General features: G+C 57.9%; 2 protein-coding genes across 4 annotated transcripts; both read left to right on the forward strand.

Moving 5' to 3' along the window:
- Positions 1 to 56: 56 nt before the first annotated feature.
- MUSTN1 (musculoskeletal, embryonic nuclear protein 1) lies at positions 57 to 1,996 on the forward strand. The gene is made up of 3 exons (XM_053929689.2): positions 57 to 338; positions 1,346 to 1,478; positions 1,675 to 1,996. The coding sequence occupies exons 1-3, from the start codon at positions 330 to 332 to the stop codon at positions 1,779 to 1,781; spliced, it is 249 nt and encodes an 82-aa protein (XP_053785664.1). The 5' UTR covers positions 57 to 329; the 3' UTR covers positions 1,782 to 1,996.
- A 2,821-nt stretch (positions 1,997 to 4,817) lies between these two features.
- On the forward strand, positions 4,818 to 20,601 carry ITIH4 (inter-alpha-trypsin inhibitor heavy chain 4). Of its 3 annotated transcripts, none has more exons than XM_045192386.3 (23): positions 4,818 to 4,976; positions 6,193 to 6,353; positions 8,517 to 8,621; positions 8,758 to 8,920; positions 9,049 to 9,159; positions 9,680 to 9,808; positions 10,501 to 10,617; positions 10,890 to 11,058; positions 11,145 to 11,270; positions 11,453 to 11,634; positions 11,735 to 11,920; positions 14,071 to 14,210; positions 14,453 to 14,607; positions 14,912 to 14,938; positions 15,182 to 15,235; positions 15,584 to 15,703; positions 16,184 to 16,243; positions 16,467 to 16,493; positions 16,561 to 16,698; positions 17,739 to 17,913; positions 19,544 to 19,698; positions 19,832 to 19,928; positions 20,359 to 20,601. In XM_045192386.3, the coding sequence occupies exons 1-23, from the start codon at positions 4,887 to 4,889 to the stop codon at positions 20,426 to 20,428; spliced, it is 2,757 nt and encodes a 918-aa protein (XP_045048321.2). In that variant the 5' UTR covers positions 4,818 to 4,886; the 3' UTR covers positions 20,429 to 20,601. The 3 variants fall into 3 exon arrangements, with proteins under 3 accessions (XP_045048321.2, XP_045048322.2, XP_045048323.2); XM_045192387.3 differs by having other exon boundaries at positions 16,582 to 16,698; XM_045192388.3 differs by lacking the exon at positions 14,912 to 14,938.
- Positions 20,602 to 21,174: the final 573 nt, after the last annotated feature.

Here is a 21,174-nt window from a genome sequence, read left to right on the forward strand (position 1 = left end):
TTCCAGGACCTACATTCATAAACACACAAGTCGCTGCCAGTCCCAGCACCTCCCACTTGAAAGTAGAACAGCTGTCTGTGTCACCAGCGCTGCAGCCTCCTGGGCAGAAGTGCTCAGCGAGCCCCTCACATCTCTGAGAATAAACGCTGAAGCCAGTGGCTGTGTGGACCTGAATCATAAGGAAGCCTGTTGGAGCAGGGGGAGTGACTTCCCAGGACTGGCGAGCGGGCTATATAAGCTCCAGGGGGCTGGACGCTGCTCAGATCTCTCCCCCGAGCGCCTGCCTGCCAGAGAGGCGCCTTTGGAGCAGCTCTCCCACAGCACCCGCCATGTCCCAGGTAACGGGCCAGCACGGGTTGGGGGTTGGGGGTGGATGGATAGCTGGACACTACATCTCTGGCAGCTGTATCTCGAGTGGAGCTCCGAGCATAAACAGGGCTCGGGGAGGAGAGACCCGTGTGTAGCCAGGATTTAGTGGCGGCCCATGGCTGGTCAGGAGGGCTGGAGGAGCTGTGTGGTGCTTCAGGATCTCTGTGTGTGCCTTTATGTGTGAGGAAGCTGCCTGCGTGACTTGGTGTGTGCATTTGTAGCTGTGTGTGTGTACACGTGTGAGGTATACAGCTCTATGCCCAGTGTCTCCAGCAGGACGTATCTCTGTAGGGCTGTGCGGCCCAGGGGCCTGGCCCAGGCTCAGGGACCAGGGAGGCTTTGCCCCTGCCTCTAGGGCTTAGGAAGCAGTAAGGCCTCAGACTCCCGGGCACCTGGGGTTGAGGGGGAGAGTAGGCCCTGAGTCCCGGTATCCCAGCTCTGGAGGGATGGAGACCCGCCTGCTAAGGGGAGGGTTGTCCTTACTGCCTGCTCCATGGGCAGATGCTGACTTTGGACTGTGACTTCGTGAGCATCTGATTCCTGTACCACATGCCCACCCCAAGCACACAAGGTGAATCCTGGCAGTTTGGGAGGAGAGCAGAAATACTTTAGGGACACCCGCCACTACCCAGAGAGCAGGTCTTGGTATTCAGCAAAAGCCTTGTAATTGAGCCTCAAAGCCACTCCCTTTCCCCTTTGCCCATTGTGCCCAAGCTTGAGCTTGGCCAGGCAGGCAGAGTGAGGCCACAGCAGCCACAGTGTCACAGCTCCCTGTCTGGAAAGGTCAGAGGGACTCGGGTGAGGGGTCATGGGGTGATGTATAGTCAGGAAGGCTTCCGGGAAGAATGGGGCCTTGAATTGGCTTGAGTTCAGTGAGCAGGGAAGAGGGGTCTCAGGGCCGAGGCACAGAGGTGGGAAATGGGGTGTCTCAGCCCAAAGGCCTCGGATTGTGAGGCGAGGCTCTGGGCTCTCCAAGGCTGGCATTCAGGAAGCCCCCATCAAGAAGAAGCGCCCCCCTGTGAAGGAGGAGGACCTGAAGGGGGCCCGAGGGAACCTGGCCAAGGACCAGGCAATCAAGTCCAAGACCTACCAGGTCATGCGGGAGTGTGGTGAGTGTTCTCAGGGTGCTGGGGGTGTGGGGTGCAGGTGTGTGTCAGCAGTGGGGGGGATCATGGGGTTCCTATGTATCCTTTCTAAGAGTCCAGAGCTCCTGGTCTCGGGGGGTTGCTCCCCACAAAAGGGACCTTCCTTCCCGAGAAAGCTGGGCTGGGCCCCTGCGCTCACATCCTCCTGCCCTCCCTGCAGAGCAAGCTGGCGTGGCTGCCCCATCGGTGTTCAGCCGCTCGCGGACTGGCACTGAGACCGTCTTTGAGAAGCCCAAAGCCGGGCCTGCCAAGAGTGTCTTCGGCTGAGAGGAGCACACCAGTCCCCCAGCACTGCCAACACCTGAACACAGGAGTCTCCCCACGATCTTGTTTATGCCAGAACCCACTCGCTCCCCAGCTGCCTCTGGGACTGCCACCCCTCCCCCACAGCCCTGGCCCCTCAGCCCTGGGACTCCCACCAGCACCTGGGAAACACCAATAAAGAGGATGCCTACGCGGCCCCAGCATTTGGAGGGTGTTGGTTGGTCATTGGCCGTGGCCCCGGAGTGCAGGGGAGGGGGCGGCAGTGTGGGGTGTGGGCATATTCTGTACCCTTCATGTCTTTTGGGAGGGTCCTAGAGGGTAATGAGGTGCTGTTATGGCCGCCACTACATACTAGAAAGAGCTGTGGAAGTAGAGATCTGGTGCTGAGCTGTGTGACTTCAGGCCACCTCTCCTCTTCTGAGGCTCAGTTTCCCCTTGTGTGTAACAGTGTTGAGTGGCAGCCTATTGCATAAAACAGGCCACAGTGACGCCGCTCAGAGGGAAGTGTGGGGTGGGGGGACCTTCAGCAGAAGCCACAGAGATGCTTCTAAGGAGCCAGGGCCCTCACGGCCCCTTCCACCTGCACCTGTGTACCGCTGCCTTGCCATCCTGCATCCCTCAAAGACAAAACCACATCAAGGCTCCTGTGGGCAGTGGCAGTCTGCTTCCTGAGCCAAGCCCCCCACCCCCAAGCTCAGGGTGGGCCCCCATGCCACTCCCACAGGTCTGGCTGAGCTGTGGGAGCAGCAGGTTCTGGGCTCGTGTGAGAGCCTTTACTCTTCAGGCCAGTGTCCCCTGTGTTCACGGAGCTGTGAGATTCAGGGGACTCCAGAGGCCTGTCCAGTTGTGACAGCAAGACCACGGACAGTCCAGGGCTGGGCTGGCAGGGCCTGGGTTCGCAGGGCCTGGCTCAGGCCTGGCCTGCAGGGAAGCCCTGCCTGTCCCCTGGGCAGGTGGAGCCGCCTGCTCGGAGCCTTTCCCACGTTCCAGGCCAGCCCAGGCTCCTTTTATAGCTGTTTCCGGGCTGGGCCTGTGTTCCGCGCCCCAAGGGAGCAGGCCTTCTGTGGGCACAGGGCCTGGGCCTGTTCCTGGGCTCCTTGGGGAGGCTCTTCCCCCAGATTGCTGAAGGGCTACATGCCCCCGTGTAAATCCCAGTCATATCCGAGCCAAAGGGCGAGCAGCACGGCTCCGCACAGTGGTGAGGCTTCTGGCTGTAGTCACGAGAAGGGAGGGGAACTTGTGTTGCAGCCACAGACAGCTCCAAAGTCTGTGATGCCCTCGCCCGGGGCCAGGTGCTGCTGCCGTTGACCAAGGAGGAGACCCCTTCCCAGCCCTCTGCAAGCTGGCCTCCACCCAGGGTCCCTTGTAGGCCCCCAAGATGGCTGCTCGCGCCCCAGAGCTACTGAAGGGAGTCCTCCTCAGCCCAGGCTGTGGCACCTGGCCACACTTCTGAAACATCTTTACCCCACTGCGTGCCGACTCAGGAGCCGGCTTCTCCAGAGCCACCAGGGATGCAAGCACCAGCCGCATCTGGATCCAGTTATTTACTCACTTTACTGCTGTTTGTTTTAAAAGCAATTCAACTTTATTAAAGGAAAATTGAACGAAGTCATTGGTAATCCTACCCCCGGCCCTGGCACCCCCCCCCCCATGGGTCCGGGCTCATGACTGGGACACTGACCCAGTGTGCTGACAGGTGAGCGCTCTGCCCTTTCTCACGCAGGCCGTGCTCGTGGGCTCCCTCCTCAAGACCGGCCGCCACCAAGCCTGCGCGCTGCCATTGTGAATCGCCCCCTTTAGGAGCTCTGTCCTTTCTCTTCTGTTCCACACTTTCCTCTGGGTAAACTCCCCTGAGGGAGGGCACTGGGCCACAAGGCGTGGGCATGTTGATGGCACTCGGGTTGTATTGCCGAAGTGGAGGTCTCTTGCTGGGGGCCTTGCTGGGGTTGAACTGAGAGCCCGGGTTACATTAATGGGGCCTGAACAGTAGCCTGGGAGCCCAGGAGAGAGAAGGGGTCTCCTGGGCCCAGCTGCTCTTACTCCCCAAATAGGCAGACCCATCCTGCCTTGGCCCCAGCAGATCTTGTCCCACTCAGACGCCCCAAGGGGCACTCAGTGCCTTTAGGGCCCTATTGCCCAGGCACACTGACCTGGCCTGCAGGCTCCTTCCTCCCGGAAGCTGCCCCCAACCCCCTTCCCAGCCATCCCTCTGTTCTCCCAGGCTGGGCTTATGGAGAGTGGGCTGGCTCACTGATGTACCCCCCAGCCCAGCGGAGCTTGTGGGTGGCCCAGCTGGTATGGGGTGGTAGTGACCTGGCAAGTTTCTAGAACTTTGAGATGGGATGCCAATACCCAGTTCCCACCTGAGCCTGCCTTTCCTCCATATAGCAGGTCCTCAGGTAACGCTGTTCATTCAACCTCCTTTGGTTATAGTGTTGATAAGGGGAAAAAAATTGATTCCCTGCTGGGTCCTTCTGTCCCTCCCACCTCCCAGGGGTGTGCGTGCGAGGTGAACTGGCATGTCTGCATTGTCCTAGTCTAGCATGGGTGTGTGTAAGTGCGACCTTCCATGGAAGGCTGTCCTGTCCAGGTTGGGGTCCCACTTTATGCCCTGAGCTGCCACGAGAGGCTTTGGCCACCAGCAACCCTGACCAAACAAGTTGGAAAAGCATGATCTTACTTGTTTTTATTAATCTTTCTTAAATATATGTATAGCTCATATTTATTTCAGTGTTTAATATTAGAGGTGTTTGGGGTTTTTACTTAGAAGTTTGGTGATGTTTTTATGATCAGAAATACACTGTAGGAACTGAATTTGTTTATATCAATTAGCCTCCAGTAAAATATACATCGTTTCACTTAAAATTGCAGTTTCCAAGAACTTATCGATGATGACACTGAGGACTTACTGTACGTGTTCCTGTCCCCAGCCAAGGTCCACAGGACATTTGCAGTTTGCCTGCTTATCTGAGGCCACTGCAAGTTTTGGCTTGTAGATCCCGATTTCCCAGAACCTGCCCCCATAGGGGCGGAGCAGCAAGCAAGTTACTAATTCATTCCCCACTTTCTCTCCAGTTCAGAAGCAGCCTGCCAGGCACTGGAGCCAAAATGAAGACTCCAGCCTCTGCCCACACCTGTGGCATTGTGCTGATCCTGCTCTCGCTGCTGGCTGTCCTCCAGACCACCTCTGCCCAGAAGGTAGTGGGGGCCACGGGCACCTGCGTGCGCACCTGAGTGTGAGTGATGTGAGCTGGAGCGTGCGTGAGGCGCAGGAGAGCCTGTGTGTGTGAGAGGGTGTCAGTACAAGGGAGCCCAGCCAGTGTGTGTGTGAAGGAAGTAGCGCTGACCACCCAGCACACACTGCCCGAGGGCTTTGCGGACACTCTGCCATTTGGCAGAGGCAGTGGTCCTATTCCCGTGTTCCAGGCGAGGGATTGCAGGGCAGCCAGTTGCCCCTGGAGGCCGGCCGTGGGTGGGGTGGGGTGGGGTGGGTGGGAGGGGGCCCTACCTCTGCCTGGCAGGACGACCTCATTGAAGTTGTGCTTCCTGTCTCACTCTCCTCGTCTGTGCAACAGGGCAATAATAGGATCTATTGGGAGAGTTGTTGGGAAAAAGAAACCTGTCACCCTGTCAAGTGCAGTGCCTGGCACCGAGAGATGCTCATACGTGTATACAAGCCGCTCGGCCAGTCACCCACCTCTGTGCTAAGCTACGTGTGCAGGTGGACAGAGCTGGTGCACGCACAAGGGTGCCACATGCAGGCAGGCAGGAGGTGCGTAGGGCTCCTCGAGTGCGCACGTGGGAACCTTAGACCTGGGTCGAAGAACATGTGCCTGGGTCAGTGACCTGTGGGGATAGGCGGGGCCACAGGGGAGGGGCCGGGGCTACAGGGAAAGGGGGTAAAAAGATTCCCAGCTCTTAGATGCTGGACCCTCAGTACCTCCAGATTCTCCCAGCTCCTGTAGGCCTCTTGTGGGAGACTGGCAGGAGCTGTTTTCCTCAATTTCCGTGGAGGCCAAGGTCGCCAAAAATCAAAGGACTTTATTTGCTGTCCTTTCAGTGGATGGAGTTAAGACCACCAGCTTCCTGATCCCACCAGGGCCAGGCTACGTGAGAGTCCCCTCCCAGACTCACTGGGGCTCAGGCCCAGCCACCTGCTGCGCGTTGACAGACCGGCCCCCGCTCCATGGCGCCGTAGGGTGGGGAGCGAAGCACATGGCTGCCTCTTATTTGGGAGGAAGGTTCACATATGAAATGCCCCACAAGGCTTAGTCTGAGACCTGATCAGTTGCTCAGTCAGCGTTGGGGGCCAGGGCTTGGTTTGAGAGCCGGGTCAGGGCCCACTCTTGAAGAGTGCTGCCGCAGGCTGGGCTGGTGTTGAAGCCTTCCCACCCCTCCTCCTTCACTGGTCCAGAATGACATCGACATCTACAGCCTCACTGTGGACTCCAAGGTCTCCTCCCGATTTGCCCACACGGTCGTCACCAGCAGGGTGGTCAACAGAGCTGATACTCTGCGGGAGGCCGTCTTCCAGATGGAGCTGCCCAAGAAGGCCTTCATCACCAACTTCTCTATGTAGGTGCCTTCCTGGCCACCTCCTGTCGCCCTCCCCAACCCAGCACTGCCACCCCATCCCCCTGTGCCCTTCAGGAAGAAAAGATCTCTTCCTGATGTGAGGTGCGGGCGCTCCACCGGTAGGCACTACAGGGAACCAGAGGCCTTACTCAGGGAACTTCGTGCACCCTCAAAGATGTTTCCACCTGCCCCTCCTCCCCCACTCCCTTCGGCCCTTCAGCTCTCCATCTGTCCCTTCCTCCCTCCACCCCTCCATCCATTATTCCATCTGTCCTTCCATCCCTCCCTCCCTCTGTCCTTCCCTTCATACCTCCCTCCACTTATTCCTCCCTCCTTTCATGCCTCTCGTCTTCCATCCCTCTCTCCACCCATTCCTCTATCATTCCTAAGTGCTGCCCGGTGGCAGGTGGAGAACTAGAGCATTTTGTGTTTTTTGCTTTGCGGAGCATAGACTTGGGGCCAGGCCCAGGCCAGAGGGAGTCGCCAGAAGGCACTGCCACCTCATCTGAGAATGCAGAAAATGTCCTAACCCCTGGGCTGCCCCACAAAGGAGTGATGCCTCGGGGTGTGGGGCCTCCTTATCACCGAAGTTCTAAGCCAGGCTAGTCCCCCACCCCCAACTGGGATGCTGCAGAAGGGCATTTCCGCTGTGGGTCAGAGGCCACACTGGGAGGCCCCTGGGGTTTCTGTGGACTCTGTGAGCTGATGATGATCCTCACCTTGTGCTTTACTGTCCTCCCCCACCCTTCCCGACTCAGTTTTGCAATGTTTGCTAAACACGAAAACTCTTGTCTGTCCCTTTCCCCACAGAAGAGGCAGTGAGGAGAGGCTAGAGGGAGGCTGACCCCTGAAGCTCATGGAGGGTGATGGGTGAAGCAGAGAGTGAGCCTTTTCTCAGGCAGGGTCCCCAGTGTACCCTGGGACCTCTGAAAAACTGCTGTGGGGGCCGGTCCCTGTGGTTTGCTCCTCCCTCTCCCCCTGCTTCTGCGCAGAGCGAGGCCAGTGTTGCCCCAGTTGCAGCATGAGCCTCCCAGGCTGCTCCTGGCCCTGCACCCCGGGGGCCAAGGCCACCAGATGGCGAGGCTCCAGGCCCAGCACACCTGCTGAGAGCCCAGGACTTGCACCCCTCTCTGGGCCCAGGTCCTGTTGCCGCATGAGATAGGGAAATGGGGGTGGGAGGGGCAGAGTACCCTGTTCCCTGACCTGGCTGGGACCCCAACTAGGCATCTGAGAGAAGCCCTGCAGCCCGCACACCAGCCCCGTTCCTAGCCCAGGGTAAAAGTATGACCAGGAAGGTTGGCATGCTGGGAAGTTGGAATGCTCGGTCCTGATGTCTTGGCTGCCCCACCCCACCTGCCCCCGCACACTCCCAGCTTTTCATGACACCCCCAGGTGGAGCAGGCTTGTGTTTGCCTGCCATGTCCCTACTCACCCCACAAGGAGGTTCTAGGATAGTCATTTCCTCCCCAGAGGAACAGCCTGAGCAGTTCTCTCGGTCCAAAGAACAGCCCCTAGGATTGCATCCACACCCCTGGGAGTCCCTTCCAACAGTTGTCCAAAACCCACTTTCCCAGAGGCCACCCCACCTGCAGAGTACCCTGCCCTGAGCAGGTGGGAAGAGGGTTCAGAGCCTCTCAGCCCTGTGTCTCCCACTGGCCTGGGAGCCTGGCATCTCCTTGTCCCTCAGTCTGCCCCACACTGCTGGACACAGGGCTGGGTGCAAACCAGCTCAGAAGGCTCTTGCTGGTGATTGGCTGGTTCCTCTGGGAACAAACTATGAGGTGGAGGGGGCAAGTGGAGTGTGGGGCCAGACTGGAAGGGAGAAGAGAGGCCGAGACTTAGCTGAGCCCTGCCTCCTCTGCAACCTCCCCCACCCCCTCCCCTGTCGTTCCGTCTGTTCTGTGAAACAAATGTTCCCTTACACTGTGCCTGCCTCAGGGTAGATGAGGCCTGCTATACCTTGCAGAGGCCATTTGCCCTTACCCAGGATCCTGCACAGAGTCTTGTATACAGTAGGTACATAATAAATGGGTGGGGTCCCGCAAAGTTGGGAGTCACTCTATCAAGAGGCACATCGAGTCCCAGAGAGGCTCCCTGGAGGAGGTGGGATTAGAATGGGCCGCCCCCACCAGGCTCTCGCCAGCACATGCCCTCCTGCCCCAGGATCATCGACGGTGTGACCTACCCGGGGAACATCAAGGAGAAGGACGCAGCCCAGGAGCAGTACAGTGCGGCCGTGGCCAGGGGAGAGAGCGCCGGCCTCGTCAAGTGAGTCCAAGGGGCCCCAGTGGGGTGGGGCAGAAGCTGCCCCTGTCTTCAGCCCTTTGGTCCTGTTCCCCCCCCCACCCCAGTGTTCATACCCCACCTAGTCTAGACAGGCAGACCTGATGCCCCGCTCCCACAGGGCCACCGGGAGAAAGATGGAGCAGTTCCAGGTATCGGTCAGTGTGGCTCCTGCTGCCAAGGTCACCTTTGAGCTGGTGTATGAGGAGCTGCTCAGGCGGCATCTAGGAGTGTACGAGCTGCTGCTGAAAGTCCGGCCCCAGCAGCTGGTCAAGCACCTGCAGGTACCTGCTGCTGCTTCCTCCCAGGAGGCCTCCTAGTGACCCCCACGCAGCTGAGGGCATCCCCCCTCAGCCCCGCCTCCTGTTAGGCCCAGCCCTGGCTCACCCAGTGACCCACTTCTTGCCTCCAGATGGACATTCACATCTTTGAGCCTCAGGGGATCAGCTTCCTGGAGACAGAGAGCACCTTCCTGACCAGTGCACTGGCGGATGCTCTCACCACCTCACAGAACCAGACCAAGGTGGGCCTGCCGCAGTCGGCCGCTGAGAGCGCCGAGGGGCCTGTCTTCAGGTCGGCCCTGCGAGCCTGAATTTCCAGAGAGTGAGACAATTGGGTAGAAGCTCTAAGCTGGGTGGCCTTCTGAGGTCTCTGAGTCCATGCTGACATATGGCAGACGGCGAGGGCTAGGCTTAAAGAAGGAGGGCAGGTGCTGGTTTGAACCCTGAGATCAGGGGACAGGGATGTGGAGAGGACACGGATGTGGAGAGGACACGGACGTGAGGGTCCGAGGACCAAGGGGAAAGGAGGGGGCAGCTGGATTGTACACACACTGAGCCCAGCGTCCGCTTGCACAGCCCAGGAGCAGGGGCGGCCACTGGCGCATGCCTGCTGGGCTGAGGCAGTCTACGTGAGGGCTCAGCCTGAGAGCTCCGGGGTTGGACCCAAGGCTGCGTCCTGGAATTCTCACTTCAGATAGGGCGAGGGGTGTTGTTGGCATGGCCTCGCTGCTCCTCCCAACTTCAGCCTCGTCATTTCTCTAGGCTCACATCCGATTCAAGCCGACGATCTCCCAGCAGCAGAAGTCTGCCGAGCAACAGGACACAGTCGTGGATGGCAACTTCATTGTCCGCTATGATGTGAACCGGACCCTCTCTGGGGGATCCATTCAGGTGCGTGGGCTCCAGAGAACAGAGTAAACAGGAAATCCATCCATCCTCAAGAGTCTGAGCCTGGGTGTTCTAGAAGAAAAGGCAAAACAAAACAAAACAAGACAAAACCCTCCAAAAACTCCTGCTAATCGGTGTGCGCCAAGGGCAACACAGACAAAAACAAGCAGTTTAGTTTTGCTGTCCCTGAAAAAATTCCCTTTCAGAGACAAAAAGTTTCATCTCTACTAAAGAACTGCACTGCAGGGTTTCCCTTCTTGCCTTGACTGCCAGGAGGCTCACAGATCTGTTTTTATGCTCAATTGCAATAGCTTCATCCACAGAAGTTCTGGCATCATCATGCTGCTCCTTTACTCTTTTGATGGACCTTGGTTTTGGAGTCTTAATGCTTTTGATGGATCTCAGGTTTATTATATGTGAACGTTTTAGTATAAATTGCCTCAGATGTTCAGACAAATAGGAGGTAAAGTAGAGGTAGAGTTCTAGTGGGCCATGCATGTGCAGGAAAGGCTTCAGCAAGAGAGTGGCCTAACAGATGGTGAGGATTTGGGGAGATTAACAGTGGGACAGAGATAGAGGGGCTTAAATGAGGAGAGCATGGGGGCCCAGGGGTTTGGGGAAAGGACTGTGGGTGGGGACAGGGCAAGGCAGGACTGCAGCTCTCGTTACCTGGGTGCATCTCACTCTGGTCACAGATCGAGAATGGCTACTTCGTGCACTACTTTGCCCCTGCGGGCTTGCCCACAATGCCCAAGAATGTGATCTTTGTCATTGACAAGAGTGGCTCCATGATGGGCAGGAAAATGCAACAGGTGGGTCCCACGGGCCAGGGTGAGGCCCTGAAAACTCTCAGATGCCTCGCACTATCAGCTCTGGTCCAACAGGCAGACCCTCCCTCCTCCATATTCCTGATTAGGGGGCTCCCAAGGGTCAAGGTTGGTCAGAGCATGGGGCTCCTCCTGCCTCTAGAGCATTCACCGTGTCCCCACTCCAGGTTCGGGCCTGGGAGTTCAGCCCAAGGGCACATGAACCCCCAAGGAGGCCCCACTGAGACACCCACCTTGTCCTCCCTTCCCCTGACCAGACCCGGGAGGCCCTAATTAAGATCCTCGACGACCTCAACCCCAAAGACCAGTTCAACCTCATCAGCTTCAGCGGTAAAGCAACCCAGTGGAAGCCGTCGCTGGTGCAAGCTTCGGAGGATAATGTGAAGGCGGCCAGGGACTACGCTGCTGGCATCCAAGCACAGGGAGGTGCGCACCACTGCAGCCCTGCAGGGTGGGGGCTTCTGAGCACTGAGCCCCTCCTGGGAGCCATCCTGAGAGTGTGTGCCCCTCAGGGACCAATATCAACGATGCAATGTTGATGGCCATACAGCTGCTGGAGAAAGCCAACCAGGAGGAGCTGCTGCCTGCAGGGAGCGTTCCCCTCATCATCCTTCTCACTGACGGGGACCCCACTGTGGGTGAGGGCATTGCCAGCAGCTCCAGGGCACACCGCCCAGAGAGGGCAGCTGGGCCTCCATCCTGGCTTGCTGTGGGACCTGCGGATGGGAGGGGTTCCCTGAGGCCCCTCTGGTTCTGAGATTCCAGAAATATCCCTTGAGCAAATCTGTTTTTTCACCCATGTTCCAAACCCTGCATCCAGGGGTGACCGACCCCACGAAGATCCAGGAGAATGTGCAGGATGCCATAGGTGGCCAGTACAGCCTCTTCTGCCTGGGCTTTGGCTTCGACGTCAGCTATGCCTTCCTAGAGAAGCTGGCGCTGGACAACGGGGGCCTGGCCCGGCGTATCTACGAGGACTCGGACTCCGCCCTGCAGCTGCAGGTGCCAGCCTGCCCCTGGGGTCTGCGTGAGGGAGGGACAGCTCTGAGAGGCGGGCAGTCTCCATCCAGCCCTCGTGACACCACCACCCCCGACCCTGCAGGACTTCTACCAGGAGGTGGCCAACCCACTGATGACAGCAGTGACCTTTGAGTACCCAAGCAACTCTGTGAAAGAGGTCACGCAGAACGACTTCCGGCTACTCTTCAAGGGCTCCGAGATGGTGGTGGCCGGGAAGCTCCAGGGCCAGAGCCCTGATGTGCTCTCAGCCAAAGTCCACGGGCAGCAGGTGGGTGTGGACAGTCATCCTGGAGGGGCAGAGCAGCTGGAGAAAGTACTCGGAGGGACTGGGTTCAAACCCCAGCCCTGCCAGGCTCCAGCTGACTGACCTTAAGCAAGTTCCAAAGTGTCCCCTGTCAGTTGTGGATGACATCAGCCTCCACTACATGGGCTGGTGGTGAAGAGTCAATGAAATATCGCTGTGATTCCCGACAGCACCTGTGCTTGCCTGTACGTGGTAGGTGCTCTGTAGTCCGTGTGCGCTCCTGCAGAGCGGGGGGCATGGGATGCTGGGCATCCCCTCCGTCCCTATACCAGCCCTCTGAGGCTGCAGTGATGCCGGGAGGGCTGCTCCCTCTTCACAGAGGAGCAGACTGAGGTCCCACTTTTCTGGGTGGCACTGCAGCCGGGCAAGACCCCCACTCACCACATGGTGCTCTGCCCTTGTCCAGTCCTCCCTGCCTGTGCCGCAGGGGCCCTCTCACCCCGCAAAGAGAAACTGAGTACCTACTCTGCCCCAGATCCTCCTGCAGGCCCTGGGGGCACTGCCGTCATAGGAGAGACAGTGTGGGTGAGTCACGGCACCAACAGGGACCTGCAGGTTGGGTCAAACCTGGGGAGTCAGGAGCGGCACAGGAGACCCAACCTGGCCTGGGGATCAGAGAGGGCTTCCTGGAGGAGGCTTAGCTGAGACTGTGGGATGAGTCGGAGGTGGCAGAGGCCAGATGGTGAAGCGATGGAGGCATCTCTCAGGCTTGCGTGGCAGGCGGGCAGGATGTGTGGGGAGAACAGCAGGTGGACAGGGCCCGGGGCCGAGACTTGGAAGAAGTAGCCAAGTGTCACGATGAGCAGGGCATGCAGGGTGACCAGCCTGCCTGGCTTCAAACCCCGCTCTGCCCGCTCCCCGCGGGGAGTCCTGGGGAGTTGCCCAATCTCCCTGTGTCCCAGTTTCTTCCTGTGTGAAAATGAGGATTGGTCACTTTACCCACCTTGTAAGACTGCGATGGGCTTCACGCCTGGCCCCGTGTGGACATCCCATACTTGGTAGCTGCTGGTGTCACCCTGTAGGCCCGGAGTTCCCGAAGTGTGGAACCCGAGGTGACTAGGGGGAGTCACAATGTGTCTTTGTTTTAGTAATTATGCATTTATTTTAATGAGTCTTCTGCAAACTATAACTCAAATCCCAGACCTAAGATTTCTCAGGTTTTGCTTGGGAGAAAGCCAAGTGAAGAATGTTAGTCTATTTAAAGTCCATTTAAGGAAAACCATCAAATAAATAGCTGTATGTGTGGATAGGACAACATTTGTGCAGGTGGCCTGCATGTGACAAAGGTTTGGGAGGCCCGGTTTGGGTGAGAGGCAGAGGAGGCTGGGCGCAGCCGAGGGGTTGGGAGCTGGTCCACACTGGAAAGGTCTGTGAGAGTTGTGATAAGACCGGGCTGCGGGCCCTCTGCCCCAGACCCCACTTCCCAGGTGGCTGGCCAGGTCAGCCTGAGCCCGAAAGGCCCCACCCTGGGGCAGGAAGCAGCAGTCCACCCAGAACTTGGGCATACGCCTTGCTGTCACCACCGCGCGGTGCCCAGTCTCTGCAGAGGGCACCACCAGCTTGGTCAAGGGGACAGCTTATTGGAGTAGATAGGACCCCAGATCCTATCAGGGCCATGACACCTGAGTTCTCTTCCCACCTCTGCCACTGACTGCTGGGGAAGGCACTTCCTTCTCTGTCCCCAGGTCTCCACCTTTGGAGTGAGGGCAGGCTGTGTCTGGGGACCCCTTCTGCTCTAAACCACACTTGCTGCTGTTCCTGCACTGGCCTCGGTCCCGACCGCCCCCCCTCATTTTCCGCCTCCCCAAAGCTCCACCTGATCTGAGCCCCAGCCCTGCACCTGCCAGGTGGCACCTGCAATAGTTTCTGCCTCTTCTCTCCACTGCCTTCTCATCCTTGGGGGCCCTGTGGTGGGGGCCCTCTGGCTGAGCCCCTCAGACCCTAAACCCCCTCCTGTTCCCCACTCCACTCCAAGGAAATGGGGTCCTCACAGCCAGCGCACAGGCCCTGCCCCAGCTCCAACCAGGTTTCTCAGGGAAGTGCTCCGAGGCACCGGGCCGGGTACGGGCGTCAGGCCCTCACCGCGCCAGTCCTGGCTGGGCTTCTCTTTCCAGAGCATGCAGAACATCACCTTCCAAACGGAGTCCAGGGTGGCAGAGCAGGAGGAGGAGTTCCGGAGCCCCAAGTACATCTTCCACGGCTTCATGGAGAGACTCTGGGCATACCTGACCATCCAGCAACTGCTAGAGCAAATGTGGGTGGCCTGCGCCCCCAAGGGCCCACTGGGGTGGCTACACATGGCCTCAGGTCCTCCCCAAGCTCCTCATGGGTGGGGTGGCCCAGCGGGCATGGGGCATCTCCTAACCACGCAGAGAGGGTTCATGGTGTTGTGTCTGAGCTGCACACTCACCCCCGCCCCCCAGGGGTGTGGAAGGGAGGGAGAACTGAACTGAGCATCCAGGGACGTGCTGAGCCTCTGATGCTCTCAACCGGCAGGGTTTCCGCGTCAGATGCTGAGAAGCAGGCTCTCAAGACCCAAGCTCTGGGCTTGTCACTCAACTACAGCTTTGTCACCCCCCTCACATCCATGGTGGTCACCAAACCTGAAGGCCAAGAACAGTCTCAAGTGGCTGAGAAGCCTGTGGAGAATGGTGTGTGTGATGGTGGTCTCCGAGCCTCTGTGGAGCCCAGACTTTTGACCCAGTGTTCTCCCCGTCCCCTCCCGACATCCCGACCGAGACCCTAACCCTGCCACCGACTCCCAGGACCCTCAGGAGATGCACCCCTTTCACTGATGAGGAAACTGAGGCCAGTCTCTCAACCTTCCCAAGTTCACCGCACCTATGTAGTGCTGGGGTTGGGAAGCAAGGCTAAATATAAGCACTTTGAATGTATCCAAAAAAAAACAAACAACCCAACTGTGTATCTCTCTCCTCTCTCTCTCCCTCTCTCCAGAAAACAGTCACAGGAATGTTCATGCAGGTAAGGGCCCAATACCCCCAAAGGCTGCCTGCATGACAGTTGGCTGATGAAGGCTGAGGACAACAGTCCCACAAAGTCCCCGGCCAGGGCCTCTCCAGCCCCGCCCGCTGCTAAGAAGGACTGTCACCTGCCCCAGCACACTGGGCCTGTAGTCACCTGTTCACTCCGATACTGACTGTCCTGGGCATGAGGGGCACAGTCCCCACCCAGCTGGATCCACACGCAGGTCTCTTTGATTTCCAGGTCACGCTGTCTTCCGACTTCATTCCTTGGGACACGGAGGGCCCAGGCTACAAGGTAGCAAAAGAGGAGAGGGAGGGAAAGGGAGACTGACAGAACCTTGACCCTTGTCACAGACTGCTCTCTGCCCTGAGTGTTGGGGGAGTGACTTGCTTAGCTCACCTGGCTGGTGGCAGGGCTGGGACTCCAGTTCAGGTGTGTCTGATTAGGAGGCAGCTATGCAAAAAGGTCCATTTTTACAGCTTTGAATCTCTCCTGGCTGTGGAGGGAGAGACTCTGCTAGGTGTGGGGAAGGGAGCCGCCTGCCCTCTCGACATCCTTCTCCTGGGGTGGGCACCAGAGCCTTGGTGGTGGGGACCCATGACACTGCTTGACAGAAGACTGCAGGTGTCAACTTTTCTAAAGGTGGAGCTTCCAGGATGCCACCTCGCTTGCCAAAAATGGGACAACCTGGACCTTTTGATCACCGTCGCTTGTATCTATCCCCTCACGTTGGCTTAGATACGAGCCTACGCAGCCTGTCGGGTGAGCCACCTTCTGACCTCGGAGCGCCTCGTTTGCTCGGGGTGGTAGTGAACCCACCTGCAGGCCCGAGTGAGAGAAAGTGCCACGCCCAGGCCCAGGCCCAGACCTGGGAGAGCGGCTGCAGGCCATGACAGTAGCGTGTCCTGTATTCTCACTGAATTGGAACCTTCTAGAAAGGGAAGGCTTCCTCCATTCCCAAAGCCATTAGTGGTCCCATGAGCTGTTTCTGATCTCCAAATCTGTACTCAGACACAGCGACCAAGCCAGGCTGGACCTTGTCTCCTCAGTGTTTGTCCTAATAGTGTGTGCTTCCGTTTGAAAATCTCTTTGCAAAGGTTCTCCTAGGTTGGGTGCATGTGGGCAGGGGTCGCAGGGCTGGAGCTTGGTGGTGGGCAGGTGGCAGTGATGGCCGGAGGGCATGCTGATCCCTCTGAACCTGAGTGCCTTCTCCCTTTCTGCTCCTTGCTGCTCCCGTGCTAGTGCCTCTCCTCACAGACTCCGTTGGAGACTTGTATGATGACGTGGACTTAAGCATCAAAGGTATCTCCCAGACCAGAGTCCCTGCAGCACACTCTGGCCCCGCAGCAGAAAAGGCCCTGGGATGGGAGAGCCCCGGGATCTCTACAAACCTGGTGCATGGGTTTCTCAGTGTCGGAGTGGAGAAGGAACCCTGGCCACACCCCTCCACTGCTCCATCCTCAGCTCCCCTGCCCCAATGCCCCGGCAAGGGGATGCCAAAACTCAAGACTTTTTTTTCTTTTAGAAACACATCCAACAGCCCCATTACCAGGTAAGTTACTAACCCCCCTCAACCCTGCTTCCCATGCCTGCTCCCCAACTCGCTCTACCTGCCCCAGGAACCTCATCTGCTGTCCCAGACTCCATCCAGGCTCCTACCATCATCCTGCCACTGCCTGGGCAGAGTGTGGACCAGCTCTGTGTGGACATCGAGCACTCTCAGGGCCCAATGAACCTGCTCTCAGACCCTGACCAAGGTGAGACACTGACCAGTCACCCACCCAGAGAAACCCAGACGTACCGCCCAGCCCCGACTCACCACCCTGGAGACAACACCGGGACACCTGCCCATGCGGGCGCACACACCCCGCGTGGGCCTGTCCCAGGTCATATCATGGTCACACCCCTGAGCACCAACACCTTCGCTCATACATCCTCCCCACGGACCTTACACTGGGTGCCACATGTGCGGGGCTGGGCGGCCTGGCACTCTGGGGTGACCAGCTATGGGCTTGCCCCTAAGCATGGCCATACTTTAGGGGTAGAGAGATGGGCCTGGGTGAAGACAAGCACGGTGGCCTGTGGTCAGAGCCAAGAGCGATGTAGAGACAAGCCCAGAGGAGGAGACAAGAGCTGTTTGAGGGTCAGGGCAGGCTACACAGGGTCACACAGGAGTGCCTGGGCCTTGGCAGACAAGTGGGTGTTTGCTAGGAAGAGGAAGAGGTTGGCGGAAGCGCAGAGCCCTAAAAGATCTTGGGGCTGGGGGGTAGAGAGTGCAGAGGAGGCGAGCGGTAGGGGGAAGGGGTTGTGTTGACCAGACCCCAGAAGGGTCTTCCTGGTCGCGCGGAGGCGTCACGTCAGACGTGGAGATGTGCCGCGCTTAGAGATGCTCACGCCTGGTCTCCCACTCCCACACGCCACGCTGGGCTGAGTCTGTTGGCTCCCTGAGGGGGGCACTGATTTCTCATCTCGCTCTTGGTCAGGGTACCTAGCTCAGGGCCAGGCACGCTATGGGGGCTTTAAAACGTTAGTTCACTTCAGGCAAAATCTCCCTCCTGAGAGGGCTCATCTGATGGGGGCCATCACTGAGGATGTGGGGCTCTCCCAAAGTCAAATGAAACTAAGGGATGAGAGAAGACTGTGGAAACCAGCTGCAGTGTGAGGAAATGCTGGGGAAAGGGCCCTGAGGAGAGGAGTTGGGGAAGGACAGTTCTGGGAACGTAATCAGGGAGACCTCCTGTTCCGGCCAGTGCCCAGTGGGGGCCATGGCTCTGACCTCTGCTCCTGGCTCTCTCAGGGGTTGAGGTGACTGGCCAGTATGAGAAGAAGAAGGCCCAGTTCTCATGGATCCAGGTGACCTTCAGGAAACCCCAGCTGCAGGTCCACGCGTCCCCTGAGCATGTGGTAGTGACTCGGGACCGAAGAAACGCTGCGTACAAGTGGAAGGAAACACTGTTCTCGGTGATGCCGGGGTAAGCCTCAGGCTGGGTGCCAGCAATGGCCTCTCAGGCTGCGTTCTCTGGTGACAGTACTGACAGGCGGCCTGAGGCCACGGGCTTGGGGATGGAGCGGTTGGGCTGGGCGTGAGTCCTGTGCAGTGGACTGCACCCACAGGTTGGGCAGAGAGGCAGAGAGCCCTGCACCACACCCCCAGGGCTCTGGAAGGCCCCAAAGGGTGGTTCTGGGCAGCTGGCTGCTCTCACACCTCACTCAGGGCACTGTCCCATGAAGGGGACAGTGTGGTTTGGAGCTAGCGCTGCTGTTAGTCCTGCGTGACCCTGGGCAGGCTGCTTAATCCCTCTTAGCCTCAGCGTCCCCACTCATAAGTGGGGAGAATCACCCCATGCCTCAGTTAGAGATGAGGCAATGTGGCCAGGGAGCACTTTGCTCATTAGAAGGGGTGGTGCCCACTGGGCATGCTGGAAAGCAACTGGTGAGGTCCACGTGGTGAGGGAATGATGACAATAATGAGAAGCTGGAAGTCACTGGCCGCCTGGGGCGGTTATGAATGTTATTCTTAGCACACCCCTGAAGCCCTGATGAGGAGAGGCACGCCCATCTGGCGTCCAACACCAGGCAGCTGGTGGGTAATGGAGGTGGATGGTGACCTCTCCTGGGCGGGGACGCCCCACCGTAGAGCCTTCCAAAGACAGCTCTCCAGCTCTGGAAGTCACAAGGGGCCTGGGGGGCGGGTGCTGAGACCCAGGCCCTCTTGGAGCATTGCCCTCTAAGCCCCCAGCCTGTGCTGAGTGCGAAGAGCCTTGTCCATTCCCTTTGATTGAGCTCTTCAGGAGAGACTGGTTTCCACCTGGCAGGTGAGTGAGCACTCAGCAAATCTGAGGGGCTTACCTGAAAACCTCCCAATTTCATAGACCTTAAAGTTTCCGGTTATCTGATAAATACACAAGGCATTTTTCTGCCTTGGACATGCGCACCAGAAGGTAGAATAAAGAATTCCTACTAATGGTAGTGACAGGGAGTCCGCACACCTTCATGGACCACAGAAGACATATGTGAAGAAAAACAGACCACGCCTCTTACACCAAGTCACGCCAAGATGGTATAAATTCAGTGTAAGTCCACTTAAAATAACCTCAGCGTAACGGCAGGGCCTTATTCAACATGCTTGAAGGAGCCTAACCTTCCTAAGAAAAACAAAAATGTGTAAGAATTTCAAAGATTATTTTAAGTAAAAGAGAAGGGGACAGAATGAGAATAGACTCGCCCTTCTGGACATTAAAACACACGATTAAGCACTGGCAGCAGAAGAAAGCGGCAGTGGCCACGAAAACAAACGAGACAGAGGACACGTGTCAGACACCCCCTGAATGACACAGAACGAACTCGTGAGAAACCAAACCTCAGAAACCCAGCATTTTGTTTACAAATGCTGGGATCATCAGATATTATTAAATTAACTTTGGTCCCGGTTTACTAATGAGGGAACTGAAGCTCAGAATTTTTCATCGACTTCCCATGCAAGGCCACAACAGGAGTTCCTGAGGACAAGGGGGCAGTCCTGGCCACTCCCACCCTTTGCCAAGGTCCCTGGGGGGTGGCCGCACGCCCACCTCCCTCTCAGAAGGCTGGGTTTCCCCACAGCCTCAAGATGACCATGAACGAGGCGGGGCTCCTGCTGCTCAGCAGCCCAGACAAAGTGACCATCGGCCTGCTGTACTGGGATGGCCCCGGGCAGGGCGTCCGGCTGCTTCTGCAGGACACTGACCGCTTCTCCAGCCACGTTGATGGGACCCTCGGTATGCTGGCCATGGCCCTGGCTCAGGGCATCCTCAGAAACCACCCCTGCCTTCCCACAGACAGTGACCCACCTGTGTGTGCATCCCAGTCTCCGAGTCTTTCTCCCTCGCTGACCCACCCTTTGTCTCTCAGGCCAGTTTTACCAGGGCGTGCTCTGGGTGCCCTCAGCAGCAGCAGATGACAGCGAGCGAACACTGAAGGTTCAAGGGCATAATCACTCTGCCACCAGGTGACTTGGTGCAGACACCCTGGGGTTGGGGGCTGGGAGGCTGAGAGCTGGGCCCTGGGGGCCTCCACCCCCCTGCTCTTGCCCAGGAACTAGAGATAGTCAAGGGAAAGTTCAGTGCCTTAGACATGTCTGACCCAGCTCTTAGTGTGACCCCACAAAGGACGGTCAACTCAGACCCACAGAAAACACACCAGCCAGAGACCACTAGGGTGAGCTGGGAGCTGTAGGAAATTCCCTGAACCTTTAGAGCCCTGGACCCTGGGTGCCACACAGAACTGGGTCCCCTTGGGTGACTGGGCCTTGTCAGCCTGTTATGGAGGGAATTCTAAGAGGCCCAAAATCCCACCTTCCATGTTTCTGTCCCCAACTCTCACCCTCTTTTCCCACCATACCTGAGATTTGCTAACTGTCTGTCATCTATCCATCCCAGAGAGCTCAAGCTGGATTACCAAGAGGGGGTCCCAGGAACAGAGTTTTCCTGCTGGTCTGTGAAGCTATAGTCCTGATGGGAGGAGTCACACCGGCCCACCCCCATGCGACGCCACGCCACGCCACACCACGCCACACCAGTGTGCAGATGGCTGCCATCGTGTGACCACAGGAGCGCCTGTGGGGCCTGAACCATGATGGGGAGGGGAGTTCCACTCATTACAAATAAAGAAAGGTGGTGTAAGCCTGGGGAGTGAGCATCTCTGGTTCCATCTGGCCAAATCCCGGGACTGCAGAACCACGTTCCGAACACTTAGCATCATGTTGCATCAGAATATTCCACTATAAGCCCATCAAAGGCCTGTGGCCAGTCTCCCCAAGAAGAGCTTCTAGTCTAGTCCCTTCACTTTACAAAGTGGGAAAACTAAGATTTAGCGAGATTAAACCACCCGTGTACAATGTTACTCCAGCCCCCAGCGTGTGGCCTAGGACAGGAGAAGATTCTCCGGGAGCAGAGGTTCAGTCTCGGTCCCCGAAAACCACTTTTGTTTCTCCCCAATCCCCAAAAAGAGAGACCTGGGTAGAAGTTCTCAGCAAGCTTTTGGGCCCCTTTCCAACAGGATTTGCCTGACACAATCTGATTTTCACACCTGTGGTCAGGAATCAGCCTGTCTGCTCGCCACCCACCACCCGGTAAAGATGCTAGCATTGGAAGACAGAGGAGAGGGAGATGAGGTCCCTGGCCCAGGAAGGAAGTGTCTGTTCCCAGGAGCTGCCAGTCCCATGGGGGTGGCCCAGGCCTCCGACTCTAAATCCT

Source organism: Desmodus rotundus, chromosome 8 (assembly GCF_022682495.2).
Source record: "Desmodus rotundus isolate HL8 chromosome 8, HLdesRot8A.1, whole genome shotgun sequence".
Classification (NCBI taxonomy): domain Eukaryota; kingdom Metazoa; phylum Chordata; class Mammalia; order Chiroptera; family Phyllostomidae; genus Desmodus; species Desmodus rotundus.

Excerpts from the sequence above, each read along its gene's own strand:
- MUSTN1 (XM_053929689.2), top strand. Across the intron at positions 1,479-1,674 it reads CCAGGTCATGCGGGAGTGTG|AGCAAGCTGGCGTGGCTGCC; the intron begins GTGAGTGTTCTC and ends CCCTCCCTGCAG.
- ITIH4 (XM_045192386.3), top strand. The coding sequence starts at position 4,887 with ATGAAGACTCCAGCCTCTGCCCACACCTGTGGCATTGTGCTGATCCTG. Across the intron at positions 16,244-16,466 it reads CGTGGACTTAAGCATCAAAG|AAACACATCCAACAGCCCCA; the intron begins GTATCTCCCAGA and ends TTTTTCTTTTAG. Across the intron at positions 19,929-20,358 it reads CATAATCACTCTGCCACCAG|AGAGCTCAAGCTGGATTACC; the intron begins GTGACTTGGTGC and ends TATCCATCCCAG.